Source organism: Haemorhous mexicanus, chromosome 7 (assembly GCF_027477595.1).
Source record: "Haemorhous mexicanus isolate bHaeMex1 chromosome 7, bHaeMex1.pri, whole genome shotgun sequence".
Classification (NCBI taxonomy): Eukaryota; Metazoa; Chordata; class Aves; order Passeriformes; family Fringillidae; genus Haemorhous; species Haemorhous mexicanus.
In genome coordinates this window covers 24,319,641-24,337,727 of record NC_082347.1, presented here as the reverse complement: position 1 = coordinate 24,337,727, position 18,087 = coordinate 24,319,641, and the positions used below count along the sequence as shown (strand labels likewise).

Below are 18,087 nucleotides of genomic sequence, written 5' to 3'. Positions count from 1 at the left end.
TTCAATAAGTTCAACAGCAGTATTTTTGGTAATAAAATTTAAAACTCCACAGATGTCAGCAAGCTAGTGGGATCCTAGATGGGCAGTATGAGCCAGCAGCTGAACTAGGGCTGAATTTTCAATATCAAATACTAGTGAGAAACTTTGGTCTGAACGAAAGCTTAGTAGTGGACAGACTTTCAGTGGGTGTAAACCAGTCATATCCCACTGCAATTTCTGCAGACATGCAATTGCTGCTGGTTCTCATGTGCTGAAGATTTTAGCTGAAGACAGTGAGATGAAGCAGCAATACAATTTGCCTGTGCACGATGGCAGCACTGGAACAAAGTTGGCCAGGGCAGTGATGGAATTTCCATCCATGCAGATATTAAAAACCCCATCCAAACATAGGCCTGAGTATCTTGCTTGTGGCAATCCTGCTTGAACTCAGGGGTTGGACATCAAGAGGTCCCTTCCCTCTTCAGCTGCTCTGTGTTTCTGTGAATTTTCTGATAACAGTTCCCTCAGTGTAGGTAAAGTACAAATCCAGACACTGTGGGTTTAGTTAGGCAGAATGTTAATTTTGGTGGGAAAGCTCATCTAAGAAATTCCAGTCCCTAACATTCCCCTCTGCTTTTTTTCTGTGTGTAAAGTCACTGTCTCTTTATTTGTGATGATAAAATTCTTTATAGGGTCACTGCATTAACTGGATCAATGATAAGACAAAGTTAAAAATAACAACCCGGGGATTTAAAACATATTTTTTTAAGTCTTATTTTTAAATGCATGTCAGTTCAGCTATGCAATTCCCAGCCCTGCTGGGCTGTACTGTCACAGCCCACAGGATGATGAACAAGTGAGTGGGGGGAAAGCTCAGAAGAGACCAGCATGATGCCTGGATCCATCATGTATATTTGTACACTGACTTATGCTGTCTCTTGCTGAAAGCAGGACTAGCTGTTATCTGATGTTAACTAACTGAAAAAATCAGACCTGTGTCTTCAGCTCACTGTACACATTGGGTGCTCTGCTCATGGAGACAGAGCATACAGAACCTTTGCTTTCTTTAGGTGCAGCTGAGGAGGTCTAATGGTTAAGCAAACAAGAATTAAAACTGCATGAAAGCATATCTGTCGAGTTCTGCACAGGCTGGTGTTCCTCAGGGGCTGGGTGGTTCATTAGTACTACAGAGCCTGCAAGAAATAAACTCAAACTAAGTTAATTATAAAATCAATGACTCCCCAAGAAGGGGAATCATTTTAATTGTTCCAGTTGTGTGGCTGCCCATACTTATTCAGGTCACCTTGTACATCCCCATCTCCTTTCCAGTGCCCTTACTCCTGAGTGTATTCTGGGTTGAACATGCTGGAGCTGCAGTTTTCAGAGGTTTAGGCATGGTTAAGGTGGAAATGGATTATTGATGAGTGTGCTGGTTGGGACTGGGTTCATCAGCTACTCAGATACAAGCTTCCTGTGTGACTTTAGCATGTCACCTTGGAATTTAATTTAATATTAGATTTAGATGGAGCTTGGGCATCTACACTCCAAAACAGGATCCTCAAAGCTCTGCCTAACCTTAGACCTCTGCTTTGTGTCACTTCCTTGGTCCCTCTGAAATCCTGCTCTGACCATGTTTTTTTGGTGACAAAACTCTTGGTTTTGTCACCACTGCTGAGCCATTCACCCTCCCAGTCCCTGCTGCTGCCTGCAGGATGGGAGCTGCCCAGCCTGTGCCTCCCAAAACCCTGCTCCATCAGGTGCATCAGCAGCTTGGGCAAGGCCATGTCCTTCCCTACAGGACTGCTGAGCAGCTGTTGGATGGGCAGTGTGTGTAAGGCCCCTCCTCACTTCCCTGCACAGTTCTGCAGCAGCAGCAAGCTGTATCTGTAGCACACACAGGTGAGAAAAATAATCAGCCTGTGTCTTCAGGGCTCTGAAAAGAGAAAGGTAAGGTGTGCCCCTACTTGATTTGTCAGTGTGTTCTGTTCTGAGAGTTAATTATCTGCACATGCCTACTGTCTGGCGTGGCAAAGAGCAGGTCTGGGGCTGTGTCTGCACTGGGAGGGTGTGTGAGTATCCATGCATGTCCCTCTGGCACGTGGGAAAACATCCAGTGGTGTCCAAGCTCCTGTGCTCCTGTAGGTGGAAATTAAGAGTAGTTGCCTGCACTTAATTTCTGTGTATCCTCATGGCACTGGGAGGCCTGGAGTTTATTGTAGGAGATAACTGCTGCTGGCAGTTATTTACAATTGAAGCATATTAACAGAGGATGCAACACAGACATTCTTTCCTAACAAAGCAGTGATTTGTAAACCTCCATTAAAACAGTTGACAGTGTTTTCCTGAATAGATATTATAAATGCTATTAAAAAAAAAAGTTTGATAAAGAATGGATGTTCCTGGAAGCTGGTACCACTTATTGACCCCATACCTCTTATTAATTTTTATTTAGTTATAAAAGGATATATTAAACAGTGTTTGCTCTTAGTATAAAATAGGAGATTGCTGCTGATAAGTATGCTTAAAATAAGCACCAGAGTGGTTCTTTTCATCCCCTACCTTTAATAACAGACTATACAGACAAAAGGGAATACAGCCAGTCAAGCTGATGGCTGAATCATAGCAACAGCATCAATTGATTTGTTTCCAAGTCTAAAAAAACCTAATAAAGACTTTGCATGATCTCCTAGATACAAGAGGATTGTGGTTAATGTCTCAAACCTGTCCTTTAAGCTCTAATACTCTCTCTGTGTGCTCAGATGCAGCCTACTATCTCTTTCAGGAGAATTCTATTTATAAAAATTGGTACTGAGTTGAGCTGGTTGAAACAAAGGCACGTTCCTTCTTATTGAACCAAAGAGAAGCTATCAGCAGTTCAGAACTGCCACAAGCCTTACCATTTACCAGTCACAGCAGTGCACTCGTGTGCTTTGCAGTGTTTATCATTACTGTTCCTTTTTGTTCTTTCTAGTGAAACTAATGTGTTGACCTAGGAAGTACTGCACAGTAAAAAATTTAACACCAAACCACTCTTATTCTTCACATAATTTGAAGTAAACAATTTTTTTTTTACTTCATTCAACCTCTTTGCAAAATGAGGGATTATTTTTTTGTCCTTGTTAGTTGTTTGTTTGAAATTTTTCAAAATAAAAAATCAATTTTCTTGAGGACCTACTTTTAAAATGCACTGTGTACATTTGTTCCAAGGCCCAGATCCTGAGAAACTGTGTGTTTATGATAGATCTTATGTATATTTTAATCTTGGAATGCTGTGCATACTATTGTTCTAACCAGTTGTGGTTTGTGGAAAACTGATCAGTGAAAATGTTATGAAGAACAAAACCTCAAATTGTCCTCACTTAAACCTTATCCTTTGCAAATCTGTAATGTAATATATTCATTTTGCAGTACAAATAACTGAGCATGAGCTGGATCAGGGGTTTGTTTGCAAAAACTTTGCCTGTTGCTCTAAATACAGGTAAAATCCTTTCTTTTGTTCCAGCCAAGTAATTCCTTGCTTCCTTCCCACAAACAAGAAGATATTCTCTTATTTAGGAGTGTCTGTAAGTAACTCACCCAGATGCTGGATGCAACTACAGTGCCACTGCCACGAAGCTTTTCCCTTGCTGTGCATGGAAAACAAATTCATCCTCTCAAGATCCACCTTTGATAGACTTTCCGAGGCAGAGGAACTGTATTAGCAGTTTGTAGGTTTCACAAAAGGCCTTTTTGTCTGCTCTAGGAGATGAGCTTGCCTGGTGGGAGGCTGTGCATGCCTGTGTGCTGTGTCATATGCTGCGTGGGGCTGGTGGAAATGTGGGTTATTATGCAAGGGCGTTGTGCAATGTGGGACCCTGTGGCTGCATTTCCCTGCTGCATTTCAGCTGAACTTCAAATGGGACCCGTGGCATTCGTTCATTTCACCAGCTTTAAAAACCTTTACCACAGTGCTAGCCAGCTTCTGCTATTTTTATAGCCTGGGAGCCTTCCCAAAACATAGCCCTGGGGTACATGTGCATTATGCTCCTGGAGCAGTCTGTGGATTTGTGAGTTTAAACAAAAGCCTTTGCTTGCTGTGTAAATTCCTTCAAGTTTAACATACATACTGAGAAGACCATAAATTTCTTGTGGTTTTCAGCTCTCTGTTGTGAGGGCAGTGTCTTTCAGAAAGTGTTTATATTGGTCTTTAGGATGTCAGGAATATTCTACAACCTATCTTTATATTAAAGAAATATATGGTGCATGTAATTAATTTTAGTCATTAAGTCAGCCTATCAATCAGATGAATCAATGCTCATTACCTTACTAAAGGTATGGCATCAGACAAGTGCATTTTCCATGCAATCACCTTGTAGAAATGGAATCAAGATAAGTACTTATCAATGATGAAGTAGTATTTGCCCACTAGCTCCCAACAGGGAGGATTCATATTCACATAGACTGGATAAGGGACACACAGTAAATCATGAACTGAAGTTACTATATTCAAAGGACAGAATTTTTTTATCTGTGAATTTAAGAACAAAACCTAGGCCTGTTTTAAAGAGTTACAGTGCAAGTTCCATGTTAGCATTTCAGTCTTCTGACTGAAAATCCATCTTTCTACTGTCAGTTTGCATCTTGTGATATTCCTCTAAAAGTACTTATTCATATTACTATTATGCCATCATTTTATGTGTATCATGGGTATTTTTTTAGTATTATATCTGGTAATCTGTGTTGCAATTTCTATTGAACAAAATACTTCCTATTATATGTGATGAATACTATTGCACTATTTAACTGAGGATTGTTTTACAAAGGGATGGTGGGTGTCATCAACTTAAGTTCTATAAAGAAAAAACAAAAGGTAGGCATCTCGGGAATTAAATTTCAACACAGGTTTCCACCATAAAATCTCTGTGCTGCTACTGGGCTTCATATAAGCATTTATTGGAAGGACAACAAAACAATTCTGACTAAAGCCTAATGAGCATTGTCTGGCAGGAAAGGCATAGTACAGAAGAATAAATTTCAGGCTTATTCTACTTATGACTTCCTGAGTTCAAATCAGTGAGTTTATAGAGCAAACTGAGAAAGGGAGGGAAGAGCATAAAAGCTCTGTGGATTTTGATGCTCATACAATATAAACCCAGATGACACACTGTACTAAGCATCAACAATTTACATTGAAATCAATACTGATATGAAAATCAGGCCAGTGTTTGATCCATAAGAAGCTTGAAGAGAATGGCCTGTGAGATGAAATGCCAGGTGATATTGTGAGAAGACCCTTGGGTCAAAGCAAAAGGATCTCTGAAGTGGTCCTCAGGGTATGGCATCTTATTTCACAATAATCTCTCACCCAGTGTCAGCCCTCAGATGCGTGTGCACGCTGTGTTTGCACACAGCAAACCCAGAGTAAGGTTTTTATGATGCAGATGTGACTGGTGGCTGTCACAGCATTGCTGCCAACCCCTGTGGCAGCTCATACCACCAGTGCAGGCAGGCAGACACTGCTATTGCACTCTTCACCTGTGTGTGCAAGTGTAACAAACCAAGCCTGGTTACAGCACAATCTGCAGTCATTTCTAGTACCTTGGTTTACTTTCTGTCAAGCCAGGTAACCCGGTCAGAGAAATTTACCAATGCTTTTAACCCAGTCAAAGCATTTTATGAAGTTCAGTAAAATTTTGTTAAATATTCCATGTTGGTTTTCATCCCAGCAGTGTCAGTTACTTTCTGGCTGTGGTTCTGGTTGGCGTTCAGGACACTGTGCCATAGAGGACCCAGCTTCTTGTGCAATCTGAAAACTCTGTGAAGATGATTTGAGTTCTGGCATCAGAATATTCCAATGTTCCATGTTGAATTTTTGGTACTTGCCCGTCCTCCATTTTTGGCTGCACTGCACCACTGTCCTTTGGAATAATGTGTCAAATTATTAATCCTTCACACATCAGTGGCCCTTATTACACCATACACTTGTATTCTCTTGATAAACACTAGCTGAGGACTAAATCTTATGTATTTTATACTAAGAAGAGTATTACATCATTTTACAGAAGCAGGCACAGAGAAGTGACACAGACAATATTACTTTATTTGTTATTGTAAGATTCCCTGTAGTGTGCTATTTATATGGTAGAATAAGTTGTTCTCTTGCTCTGAAAACCTTACTGTCTTCTTACAATGTGTCACAAGAGGCAAGATTATGAAAAACTTTTTTTAAAAAGGCAGTGTAAGGTCTTAAAATTGTAGGAACTCATGATTTGCACAACTCCTGCCTATTTCTCCATCATTGATTTTGTGACCCAGTAGCAGAACTTTAAAGAGCATACCCAAAACCATCACTGTATACAATGAACACAAAAATGCTCAATGCTTCTTACACATTAACAGTATCTGTTATTTACAGATGGATAAGAGATATGTAAGCTATTTCTGTTCTGTTACCTTCTGCTGGGACCAAAGAAACCTAGCCTCCCTTGGCTGCATAAAGACTCAAAGTGACAAACAAAATGGCTCTTTCAATTATGCAGGCATAATTTCACCCAGCCTTGTGACTTTGCCTTCAGAGGGAACCGGGAACAGTTGCTACAGAAGTTCTTAAAAAACTAACAGGGTATTATCCTCTACTGCATTTGTGCACAGCAGCATAAGCCTCGGTGCATGCACAGAATGAAGAATTGGTACAGGCACCTTTCCTGTACATATTCAGCCCTTTGGTACCTAGATCTATTTATTTTTCTGTGTTTTCTTTAAAGTTTATTTAGTTACTTAGGACATTTTAGAGGTTGAAAAACATGTATCTCAGGATAGTAAGTAGATGGATAGACTGCAGCTGGTTGGGAGTTCTGAGGATCTGCATTTTTGCAGTTAGATGTATGGGTGCAGTTTGGTGGCTTTTAGTGTTCAAATCCGGTAGTTTATCCACTCCAAAGTCAGTTAGCAATAAACAGTAGTTGACTCCAAACTTGACACTTTCCTTAATCACGAGAGGAAGATAACATCCGTTCGTGTTTGTCTGTGTTATTGTAAAGTCGGATCTGCTTGCTTTATGTATCTACTTGTGTTCATGGAAACAAATGGCCACGTGAATTACAGTTAAACAGTGTCAGATCTCGCTCATATTTCTACCCTTTGCAGGAGGAGCTCAGATCTGATGCACAATGCCAGCGCACAGCTCTGGTGGCGGGTCTCCACTATACTGTAAGCACTTTAGCAAAAGTTTTCACTTAGAGCAAGTGACAAAGACAGGTTCATGGAAGTGCAAATGCTAAAGGTAATTGTGTTTCCGTTTAAGACACTGGTGCTTGAAGTTATATACTTAAGACCATGTATCAGGTAATTTTCTGTGTTTGTGTTTAGCAGAGTAGTCTTACAATAGCTTTACAGACACCTTAGCTAGCTAAATGCTGGAATTCTAACGAGTGTGAAAAAGAGCAGAATTACTCAATTACTTAAATTGATTCTAAATGCAAAACAATTACAAAGTTGAAACGGTATTTAAGCCCTGAAGTAATACAGCTCAGTTTTGAAATAACTCACACTGATAAGGAGGAGCTGCTTTATTTTGTGCTACTCAGCATCCCATGGTGGTTTTGGCTACAGCAGCAGATTTCAAGATGCAGCTAATATAAGAGTCCTCTTGTTCTGTGTTTTTAGTAGACTCAATGTCCAGTTTAGAAATGACATTGTGTGTAAACTAATCAAGAGAAACAACTTCTCAGCATAGCAAGTAACAAAAAAAAAAAAAAAAAAAAAGAAAGATGGAATCCATTTGAAAAAAGCAAAGATATCTTGCCACATAGTTGAAGAAGACACAGAAGGTAATCACACACGAAGTCTCTTACTAAGATATACAGGTTCTGGCCAGAATTACAGGGGTAGCTGCATCAAAAAAGCTTCAGCCATAAAATTTAAGATTCTGCACACAGGAATTCAAGGCCCAACTTCAAGTTTTACCACTGAAATCTGTGCACCCAGCTCATGGCAAGGAGTTATCTTTTATTTCTGCCAGCTGGGGATATGATAGCTCTTGCTGCATTATAACACAGGGGTTAGCTCTTGTCCTCAGATACTCTGCTCAGGATCCATATTCCTGTCAGTTCACAGCATGGGAAGAAGACTTTTCCTCACCCATCTTTATACCAATTTGTCTTATCAGAGATCCTATACACTGGATATCTTCAGCTCCATGCAAACCTATTGACTGCAACAAGGAATCACTGCTTATCAAAGCACATTTCATGCTGGAAATTACCTCAGCTGACCACCCAGTCCCATCTTCTGCTAAGGTTAGTTTAACAAATCAGGGCAGAATATGCTTCAATATTTCATTAGCATTGAACTGGTTGGTCTCCTTTTTGCACTTGCTACCTGTTTTGGTTTTTTTTAAAATCTCAGTATAGCCTTCTTGGGCATGCCTTGGTTTCTCAGTAGTCACTGAGCAATTTCTCTGGCTCCAGGGGTTAAGAACAGTTTATAGTTTGCAGGTTTCATGAATAAAGGCTACAAATAACACAGTTGTGAAAAAAATATGACCTTCATTTTACTAGAGCAATTGACAGAACTACGTATGTGGCTTGGCTTCAGTCTGACCTGGGTTCCACCCGTGTATTTTCATTGATCTTCTATTGATTTGTTGGAATTTCAGCCTCACCTGTGCTGCTGATGCCAGTGAGTGGGACTGATATCTGACATCAGGTTTTATTTTTTAGGAAAACTCAAATTCTCCATGCATATGTTTATTTCCTTGGAAGTGTACCCACTCTGGAAACACATGATTTCCACAAATAGGTTTTCGCGCTGATTCTGAATTAGATACTTGGCTATTCAAGTACCAAGAAGATGCTGAAGCAGAATGTCATGTTGCTACCAAGTCCTGGAACAGCTCCTGTAATCTGGCCATCTGGTACCATCAGGGCATGAAGCTGTAGCATTGCAGAGCTTGGTGATTGACAGCAGCAGGAACGGACTCATTTCCATGTTGCTCTACAACTGTTTTTCATGTGCTTAAAAACAGTTCTCAGTACCATCTCAAAGCACATGGAATAACATCTTCTTTTGCTGCCATCCTTCACAAGTGACTGTCTTCTTTACATACCAGGGTCATTGTTCCTTGTCCCTACTTGCAGAGGCAATGACTATTCTCAAGCCTATGGCAGAGTGAAGTTTCATAGAAACAGGCAGTTGTTTAATGTGAAGATCTGAAACTTAATGGGCTGTGAGAGGTGGTAAAAAAAAAAGGTATTTACACATCTCTGTTCCACTGGTGTGTCAGCTGTGCATAAAAATCTTACTAATACTGGAAAACTGAGTCTTATCCAACACAGCTGGCGGCCTGCAGTGATGAAACTGGAAATCTGGTTTTCTGCTGCAGCCATGGCAGAGATATGAGTTTTGCTGAGGAATCCATGTCAGCCTCTGTGCAGCCACAGCTTAGTCACTGATCTTAGAGCAGCTGCTTTACATCAGCCCAGTCTCCTCAGCATCCATACCACCTCAGTGACACCAAAAGCTTGTGCACCACAGCAGCAACTGTGAACATTTACAACATTACTTTGCTTGTTCTTCCAAGAGTCAGGTAGTGATGGCTTCCTGTTCACCTCCCAGCTGTGGCATCACCAGTTGCTTTATATACCCACAGGTAATAATTGGTTTGTGGTGTCAGTGCACCCTTCTGAAATGTGTTCTGCTCATTAGATAGAATTGTGCCTGCAGTTCAACATCAGTGACCCCTTGGAAATTTCAGTCTGCATGGTGGATAAAGGCAAATGGTCGTATTCTTCCATTGAGGCAGTTACTGAATTATGCTGGCAGCTTAAAATCAGTGACTTCACTTCTTTTTTGAAGTTGCTGTTTAGGAAACCATAGATAACAGGGTTGACACAGGTAGAAGCCATAGCTACCAGGTGGCACAATGAGAAGATCAGGTTGTGGTGGCAAGGCGAAATGATTTTGTAATTCCAGTCCACGATGGTGTTGAAAACATGCAGTGGTAGCCAGCAAACAGCAAAAGCAGCAACCATGGATGCCAGCAAGATGTTTATCCTTCTCAGCTGGCCCGCTCGGTTGCTGTACTCAGTCTTCTCAAACATGTCCTTTCTCTTCTGCAGGCGTAAGTAGATTCGCAGGTAGCAAAGGATAATGAAGAACAGAGGGATGCAGTATTGCAAGAGCAGTAAAGCAGTCGTGTAGATAAGTTTGTGCTGCTCAGAAGGCCACGAGTTGATACATATTGCCTTATCAGTGGAAAAATTCATGAAGTGTGAGAGCTGCTCATACAACTCATTAGACAAGATGGATGTGGTCAAAAAGGGTAGGGACATGAGACATGCCAAAGTCCAAATCACTCCAATTCCTAGGTAGGCTTGGGAGGTATTTGGCCTCCAGCCAGTTGGATTTATGATGAGCTGGTGTCTTTCCAGGGCAATAAGGACAAGGGAAAGGATTGACACTGTCACAGTTGTGCACTGAGTGAAGGAGGTCATTTTGCACATGACTTCTCCAAAAATCCAGTAGTCCATCATAGTGTAAACAACGGTGAAAGGCAGGCAGACAAGACACATAAACAAGTCTGAAATTATTAAGTTGGAAATTAGGATATTGGTGACATTTGCCTTTTCCTTCTGCCTGGCAATGACAGCAATCAGACAGATGTTTCCCACAATGCCCAGAACAGTCTCCAAGCTGTAGGAGGTGGCCAGAAAGACAGTAAGGTCAGTGATGTTCATGCACTGATTAGAAATGTTCATAGGAAAGCTTCGGCTTGAGCTCCAGTTCTTGCTGATCAGGAAATGAAAAACATCATTAACAGCCCTTGTCTTATTCATCTTGAATCCCAAAATATTTATGCAAAAGAGTGGTAGTCAAACACAGTCAGAGTCTTCTGGAGCCTGCCTAAAAGCGTTATATCTGTTCTGTCTGGCTGTGGAAGGTCCGGGTATATCTGCAAAGGAAAGGAAAAGAAAAAACACGTTTAGTTACGCTGCAAGAAATTAGTCAAAAGGGTAAGGAGGGAGACAGGGAAGCAAATGCCAGGGATTTTGTGTATATTCTGCAGCTCCCTCTTACACAGTTTATTAGATCATAAAATTGAGCCCTTTGTTACACTGTGGTATGAAAGTCAGTACAACTCTATTGAATTATGGCTGTGTTTATTCATTGTGAGGTTGTCCCATAGATTTAGGAACATCTTAACTTCACTATTTCACTCAGTGCACTATCTTGGACATCACTAATTCAGTAGAGTGGTGGTACAACAAAACCAGATCAAAACCCACCCAGGGTAAAATTGTGTGCAATTCTGGTTTTGCAAGGTTCTGATCCAAAACTGGGCAGAGGACATTGGGAGGCTGCATTTACCTTCAGCTGTGCTAAATATCAATGTGCAAAGCAAGGCATATTAGGTGCACAAAGCCAACATTAAAATATCTTCTGTGAAATGCATTTGTAATTGCAGCCAGAACTCACATTTGTGCAAGACAATCACCGTACAAAACTTCAGGCTCATTCTCTGGAGAGATATCATGGGAAAATTTTTAAAAAGTCTAAAATAATTCCAAATAATTTCAACATTTTCCAGCTTCTACACAGCTGTGATAGGTCATGGGAACTGCTGTCCAAATTTCTTGCTTCCTCATTCCGGATGAACTCCAGTGCCCACGAAGCATTGATATCTCCCCTATTGTGACCATGACAGGGTTTATCAGAAATGCAGTCCAGTTCCCTGGTTTTGGCTTTAAGAGTGAGTGATTCTGATAGTGTCTTTTAATTCCCTCTGGGAAGACTTTTATTGATTCTCCCTCAGCATAATTTCTTTTTACAAAGTTGTTGTAAAAGCATGTTCTATCTGCTAGAGACTGTTCCTGCAGAGACAGATAGGTCTGCTTCAAACTCACTGCTGCAAGCCATGAGCTGGGACTTTCAGTGGGATTCAGGGAGCCAAACCCTTAGAGTTCATTGGTGCTTTTGGAAATCTCAGTCACAGGACTGCCTCGACTCTCCCAGATGACTCCTGTGAGCCATAGCAAAGGCTGCTTTGCAATCCCGACCCTCAAATCCAAATCCTCTGTGTCCAGGAATCAAAGAAAAAAAAATCCGACTCTGCTGGGAGTTCTCATCAGGCTAGAGGCAGTTCCGTGCTGCTCAAGGGCTTGCAGTATGAAAAGTAAATAAATACTTGGGGAATGACACTGTTTAACCACTGCATGACACTTTCCTCAATGATTAAATATCACTCAAACAAGTTTGTGGGGTGGTGAAAAATGTCTGAGATTCAGAAAAAACAACTGATTATGTTATGAATACATAAGCAACATGGTATGGTGAGCTTATCACTTCAATTGAGTAGCATTTATGGCTGAACAACTGCATGCCTAAAGACAACCAGTACTGTACAGAAAGCACCCACCATCCTCTATCTTTTTCTTTGCCTTGTCTTTCCCATTATGAATTTTATTGTTTTCTAGAGATGTTGCCTCTCAGGAACTAAAGAAAGCAATAGTGTACAAAGTAAATTAAAGGATGATTTGGGATCATTGTACTGCTTGATCAGCAAAAATTAACTAGTACAGTAAATTTTTTGTTACTTTGCAGGACCTGTTGATTTATCTAACTTTATCTCTCTTAATCTTTCTGTCATCTATCCATATCCATCTGAGGCAGTCAAGACTGTCACAGAAGCAAAATATAGTAGCCCTTTCTTTCTCATAGTCTTTCATTTCCTCAGTAGTTTAAATAGTAGTTTAATAAAAGAGGGGCAAAGAAAATTTTCCAAATTGAGGATATAGGCATAACTCCTTCCGTCCACTCATCTTTGTGTTGTTACCCAATCCATATGAACAGATTGATACACTTTCTGGAAGAAAAAGAAGCAGCAATGGTGATGTATGGATTCCATGTTCACATATGGGGAGGGTATGGTGGTCTGTTTCAGTGATAAAATGGATATAGAATGAAAAACCTTCAACCAGCCCCATCATTTTTAATGATTGCTGGCCAGTGGAGATGCTGCAAGCAAATCAGAGCTAAGGGATGGGCAGCCTGCAATATTGTTTTGTACCAGTCAGAAGAGATAAGTCCTGGCATTTGAGCAGGACAAACAGATTTTGTGTAAACAAAACACGTGAGCTTTTTACTACGGTCCCAACCTCATGTCCCTAGCTACAGTACCCTCCACAACAAACACATGGTTCTCTTTTGTTGCTTGAAAAATATGAAAATATGTGCAGTTATTACAAACATCTGTGTCCACAGAGTAAGCCTCTCAAGGGTCCCAGACACTTTTGGACATGCTGAAGCAACAGTGAGAACTAATACTGCTGAAGGAAAACAAAAAGAAAGTGGTGGAGCCACCTGAAAAGCAGAAGCCAGATCCCACAGGTTTATGGAGCGCATTTCCCAGAGAAATAGCAAAGGCTGAGTGTGGCTGTGTGTTGGTCACTGATGTAAGTGTGGTGGGGATGAAGAGCATCTCTGACGGATGAAGAGCAACGTGTATTGTTGGGTTAGGAGCTCCCTCTCTTTTATCACCTTGCATTCTGTGGTATCTCCCTCCAGATGAATGGCAGGTACTGCCCAGAAGAAATAAGCAATTATCACTCTCTTATCACAGATAAGGGGACTGCGAGTGGGAGTTGGGACATGAGTTGTCCAGTGTCTCAAGGGAATCTGTGATGTACCATGAGGTGCTTTAAACCACCTGCCAACCTGATGTCTTGGGAAAAGTCAATGCAAAGATCACCTCTGTCTTAGTGCTCTTTAGCTCTTATTCCAGCAACCATAATGTAAAAAGCAGTCCCAGAAAAACACAAAAATAACTATTGCAGTGATCTTACACTTATGCATCCTAGTATGGTATCCTTGGGTGGCAGATCCTCAAGGGTAGTCACTCCCAAATTATGTGTTTGGCTTTCAAGTTGTTTGGCTGCCATTCAGTTTACTGTAAACCAAGAGCCAGTAAAAGGCAATAAGTGCATATTCTGCTTAGACATTTGAATCAAAGGTGAGCTAATGTAGTGAATCACCAGTGCAGAGGGAACAGGGGTGTTAGTTAGTCCCCTCATTGTATTGAAGGTTTGCTGATTATCCCAGAAAACATACCAATGGGATTATAGTCTAAGAAAAAACAGTTTTTTTCCCCAGAAAGTGAAGCAATATTTACTTGGCTTGTAGGAGTAAGAATTATATCTCCTAAATCTGTTTGTTGAGGGAGAGATTTTTGCGTGTTTTTTGCTGATTTGTCTTTAAAAAAGAAAGAGGAATCCTATTCAGTACTCTTAATGAATATTGGGAAAGAGTTCAGTAACAAAAACTGAGATGTTCATGAGAGTTTCTTATCTAGTTAATGCAGCATGAGACATTCTCTAAAAAGCAAGTGTCACAAAAGTCTGCAGCAAATTAACAGGATACAGAAGGAAGAAGACAATGAGCTTTCAGAGTTAATCTTAGTGTAAGTTCATTTCTCCACGTGCATCTTTTGTAGACATTTATCACTCTTCTATTTGTGTTGGAAGCAAGGAAGAAGAGCAGGCAAAGTTTGAAGAGTTTGTCTTGGTGAACAACACAGCCTTCTAAAGTAACAAATGTCACTCAGCTTGTCTCAAAAAAAAAGAAACCAAATTATCACTTGTCAGCTCAAAAGTCTTGCCCCAGGGCATTATCCTGTATTTCCCAGAAAAATTCCTCAAAGGAAAGGGAATTCTGCAGAAATGAGTCAGGGAAGTAAATAAAACCCTCAGTGGGTTTCAAGGAGACTGTTGGACCATAAGTGGCTTCAAATAGTTAATGCATGACTCTTTTGAGAGACCTCTGGACTCAAAGACATCCTATGAAAACCCCTATAAAAACTTTTTTCCTGGAGACAGGATAAAGCAGGGGGCTGCCACAGATGCTGGGCTCTATGTACCCACTGGAAAAGGGTGGGTCATTTTTGCAAAGCTGATCATGATCATCCACTGCCTGTAATCAAATAACAGTCTCCATAGTTGGGATGGACAGTGGAAGCCAATTTCCACATCAGACATTAATCAAAGAAAAAAACATGTTTGCAGTGTTTGGCTTCATTATCTGGTACTTAGAAGCACTTGCTTATCTACCCCAGAGCCCAACTAGTTGCTCAGACAACTGGCTTTCAGTCCATAAGACATTCTGAGAGAAGCAATTCCTAAAGACATGCAGTGATTGTATCACTTATTTAAAGAGTTACAGCAATTACTGGGAGTAAAGCTGCCTGTTGTCTGCTAGGAAAATATTTTAAAAGGAGCAATGGAAAGGTTCCACACAATGCCAGAATTTACATTACAGATATTAATTGAGGTAGGGGGGACTGACTGTCAGTGGTATCCCCTTTTGGCTGCCAATGACATTATCTCAGTAAAGCAGACTTGGCCTGTTTAGCCTTACATACTAAAGAAAAGTTAAAAATCACTTGGCTATCATTACAGCTTCCCAGGAAAATAATACTTAACTAGAAGAGGAAACTTCACTGAGTTTGCATAGACATCCCATAACAGTGTTAAATGTATAAGGGATCCAGTACAATGAAAGTTAATGATGGACTCTTCACCTCTTTTTAGCTTTGTATTGCAAAAATATTGGGAGAAACTGTCTTAGGTCATTGAAAAAGCTATATAGGATAAAAATTTCTAGAACCTGCATAATTAGGGTATAGAAAAACTTGTGTATATCAACAAGTTACAAGTCTAGAACATAAGGGGTGGCATAAATACCAAGGATAGTGAATTCTTTTTCCCCCTCTCACATCTGCATATTTTCTTAGGGAAGTCTTTTGGAGCTCATGAAATTCTGTTATGAGTTAATCTTCTCTGATCCTGTAGAAATCAGGGAAGTTTTACAAAAGCATTTACTCCAGCTTTTTATTTTGTGGTTAAATTCATAACAACCTTACCAAAGATATGGAGCCAGCTCACAAAGGTGAAATGTGAACAGCAAATCAGCAGACTGGAGAATGGTAGTTAGTCCCTGACTTCTTAAGAGTAATGGCCTTTGTGCCATGTTTGCTACCCAAGAGAAAAAAAAAAAAAACATTTTACAAAGATATCTTTACCAAAGGAAGTGGTGAATCTATAAAACATTGCAATGGGCATCTTAGCAGACAGTCAGTCAGGATATCTGGAGAGTGATGTGGTGTGTCCTGTCTGCAGCTACATTGGTTGTGTGAGGACCAAGAAAACTCAGGGAACAGGATATAAGAAGTATTTCCCAGCGACCAGAGGCACCCAGGAAGGTTCTTTCTGTCACACCACAGGGTGGCAGGGAGCACACTGAACTGCAGAGACCCCCAAGAATCTGCCATCTCCCTATTGCAACCCAAAAGGTTGCAAAGCTTTGCTCAGTAGATACAAGAGTTGGGCCTTTCATGACAAAACAGTCATCATTAATCAAACAGTCTTCATTAATCAAACACAGTCATTTGCTTTTTCTAACAATAACAGGTGATAACTTTAATAAAGAGATGTGAGCTCTTGACAATCTGAAACAGATAATTTAGAAAATTCTTACCAGTTACTGATGGAGAGAATCTCTGCTGTTGGTGCACATTTCTGTTCTGGAAGAAAGCAGAAATGTTGTAGGAGTGAAGTAAGACCTTTTGTGCCCTTGCAGTCCAGGAGAGAAGCTCTGCTGGTTGTTTCTGTAGGTAATTTGGATGGCATCTCTCTCCCTCTCCCCCTCTCTATCCCGCCCTCTGTCCTTCCCTCCCTTCAATTTAGCCAATGAATTCTGCCCTGTGATTATGGTCTGACTTTGAAGTTCTGGCTCCCTCTGCTGTTGTATAAATATACAAATTCTAGGGATACTTGGGAGGAATAACAACTCCAGAAAAGAGCTGTGGAGTATCTGCAGCACAGCATGCCCCTGGCTGCACGAGTGTGATCTACAGACATAGAGCCTAATCCTCTTCTCCTTGCTGAGGCCAGATTTCTGTAGGGCTCCAAAGAGAATTTTGCCTCATACTTAGGAGACCAGTACCAGTTTTCTCAGATTTTCCATTCCATCCCAGACAGATATTGAAATTTTCTTTTAGAAGGGTGCACACTAAAGTCCTTAGATTGTGAATAGGGAAGAGTCACGCTGTTACTCAGGAAAAGAACTCAGAAATGAAAGAGCGCTGAGAAAAGTGGAAATAAAGGCGAGAAAGAGGGTTGCAGAAGTGCCAGATTTCTGTGATTTTTTTTCCCCAGGTCTTTCTCATCAAAAACAAGGTAGAAATCGGAGTTGCAAATTTCTCTCTTGCACTGGGAAAATGCACAAACAGAGTATTTCCAACAGCTATACCAGAATAACCTAAGTTTGGTCTTTTTATTAAATTGGTTTTAAGCTATGGTCAGCTGCATAATTAGTCCAGTGGCTAATGCTGTTCTGGAGCCTTTCTTAAGTTGTGATAAGCAGTGGTAGCAAGAAGTTATTTTTATTTGCAGGCATGTAGTATGTTAACAGAAATAAAATGTTTCGATATCAAAATAAGTGCAAGCTCATGTGAACTAAGCTAAAAGTGCAAATAGTTTTTCATTTATACTGTACTTTTTCTTTCAATTTTTCTGGTAACAGCTATTACAGATGTGATCTTCTTCAAGAGCTTAGCAGGCAGCTTTCATCATTAGAGAAACAAGCAAAGCAGAAGTAGGGATAGAGGGTATTTTGGCATTTCTCATGTCTTATGGTGCAGAGAAACACAGAACTGGAATGTATATAATGAACTGTGTGAGCTGGACAGCTGTCCACAGTTAATAATTTTTAAATCAGGGGTTGCTTGTGCTGCTTCTTATTTTATGTTACTTGTTTTTTTTTCCAGCCTCCTTTTCAGAGGCTTTATTTACCAACTAGTTTGAACCAGCACCCCATATCCCAGCAATTCCCCTTCAGCAGGCACCCCTGAAGGAGACGAGCTTTCCACTCTGGCGATGGAAAAGGACATGCAGGCTGTGCTCGGCATGAGAAAGCATCAGCCCACACAGTTCTTGAGCTTCTGGCCAGCTTTGCAGGAAGCAGAAGATTCTTCCTATCTTACTGGAGACAGAGAAGCTGAAATTATTTATTTGGCTGGCTTGTACCCTTCTGTTTCTTCCTTAATTTATTTATCGTATGTTTATTTGTACTGCTGTT

General features: G+C 40.6%; 1 protein-coding gene across 2 annotated transcripts; it reads right to left on the bottom strand.

The window, feature by feature from the left end:
- Positions 1-4,890: 4,890 nt before the first annotated feature.
- Positions 4,891-16,642, bottom strand: NPY4R2 (neuropeptide Y receptor Y4-2). 2 transcript variants are annotated; one of them, XM_059851513.1, is made up of 3 exons: positions 16,486-16,642; positions 15,872-15,983; positions 4,891-10,909 (listed from the first exon to the last, which is right to left on the bottom strand). In XM_059851513.1, the coding sequence occupies exon 3, from the start codon at positions 10,791-10,793 to the stop codon at positions 9,660-9,662; it is 1,134 nt and encodes a 377-aa protein (XP_059707496.1). In that variant the 5' UTR covers positions 10,794-10,909; positions 15,872-15,983; positions 16,486-16,642; the 3' UTR covers positions 4,891-9,659. The 2 variants fall into 2 exon arrangements, with proteins under 2 accessions (XP_059707496.1, XP_059707495.1); XM_059851512.1 differs by lacking the exon at positions 15,872-15,983.
- Between the last annotated feature and the right edge of the window lie 1,445 nt (positions 16,643-18,087).

What these genes read in the sequence shown, in the direction of transcription:
- NPY4R2 (XM_059851513.1), bottom strand. Translation starts at nt 10,793, where the DNA reads ATGAATAAGACAAGGGCTGTTAATGATGTTTTTCATTTCCTGATCAGC.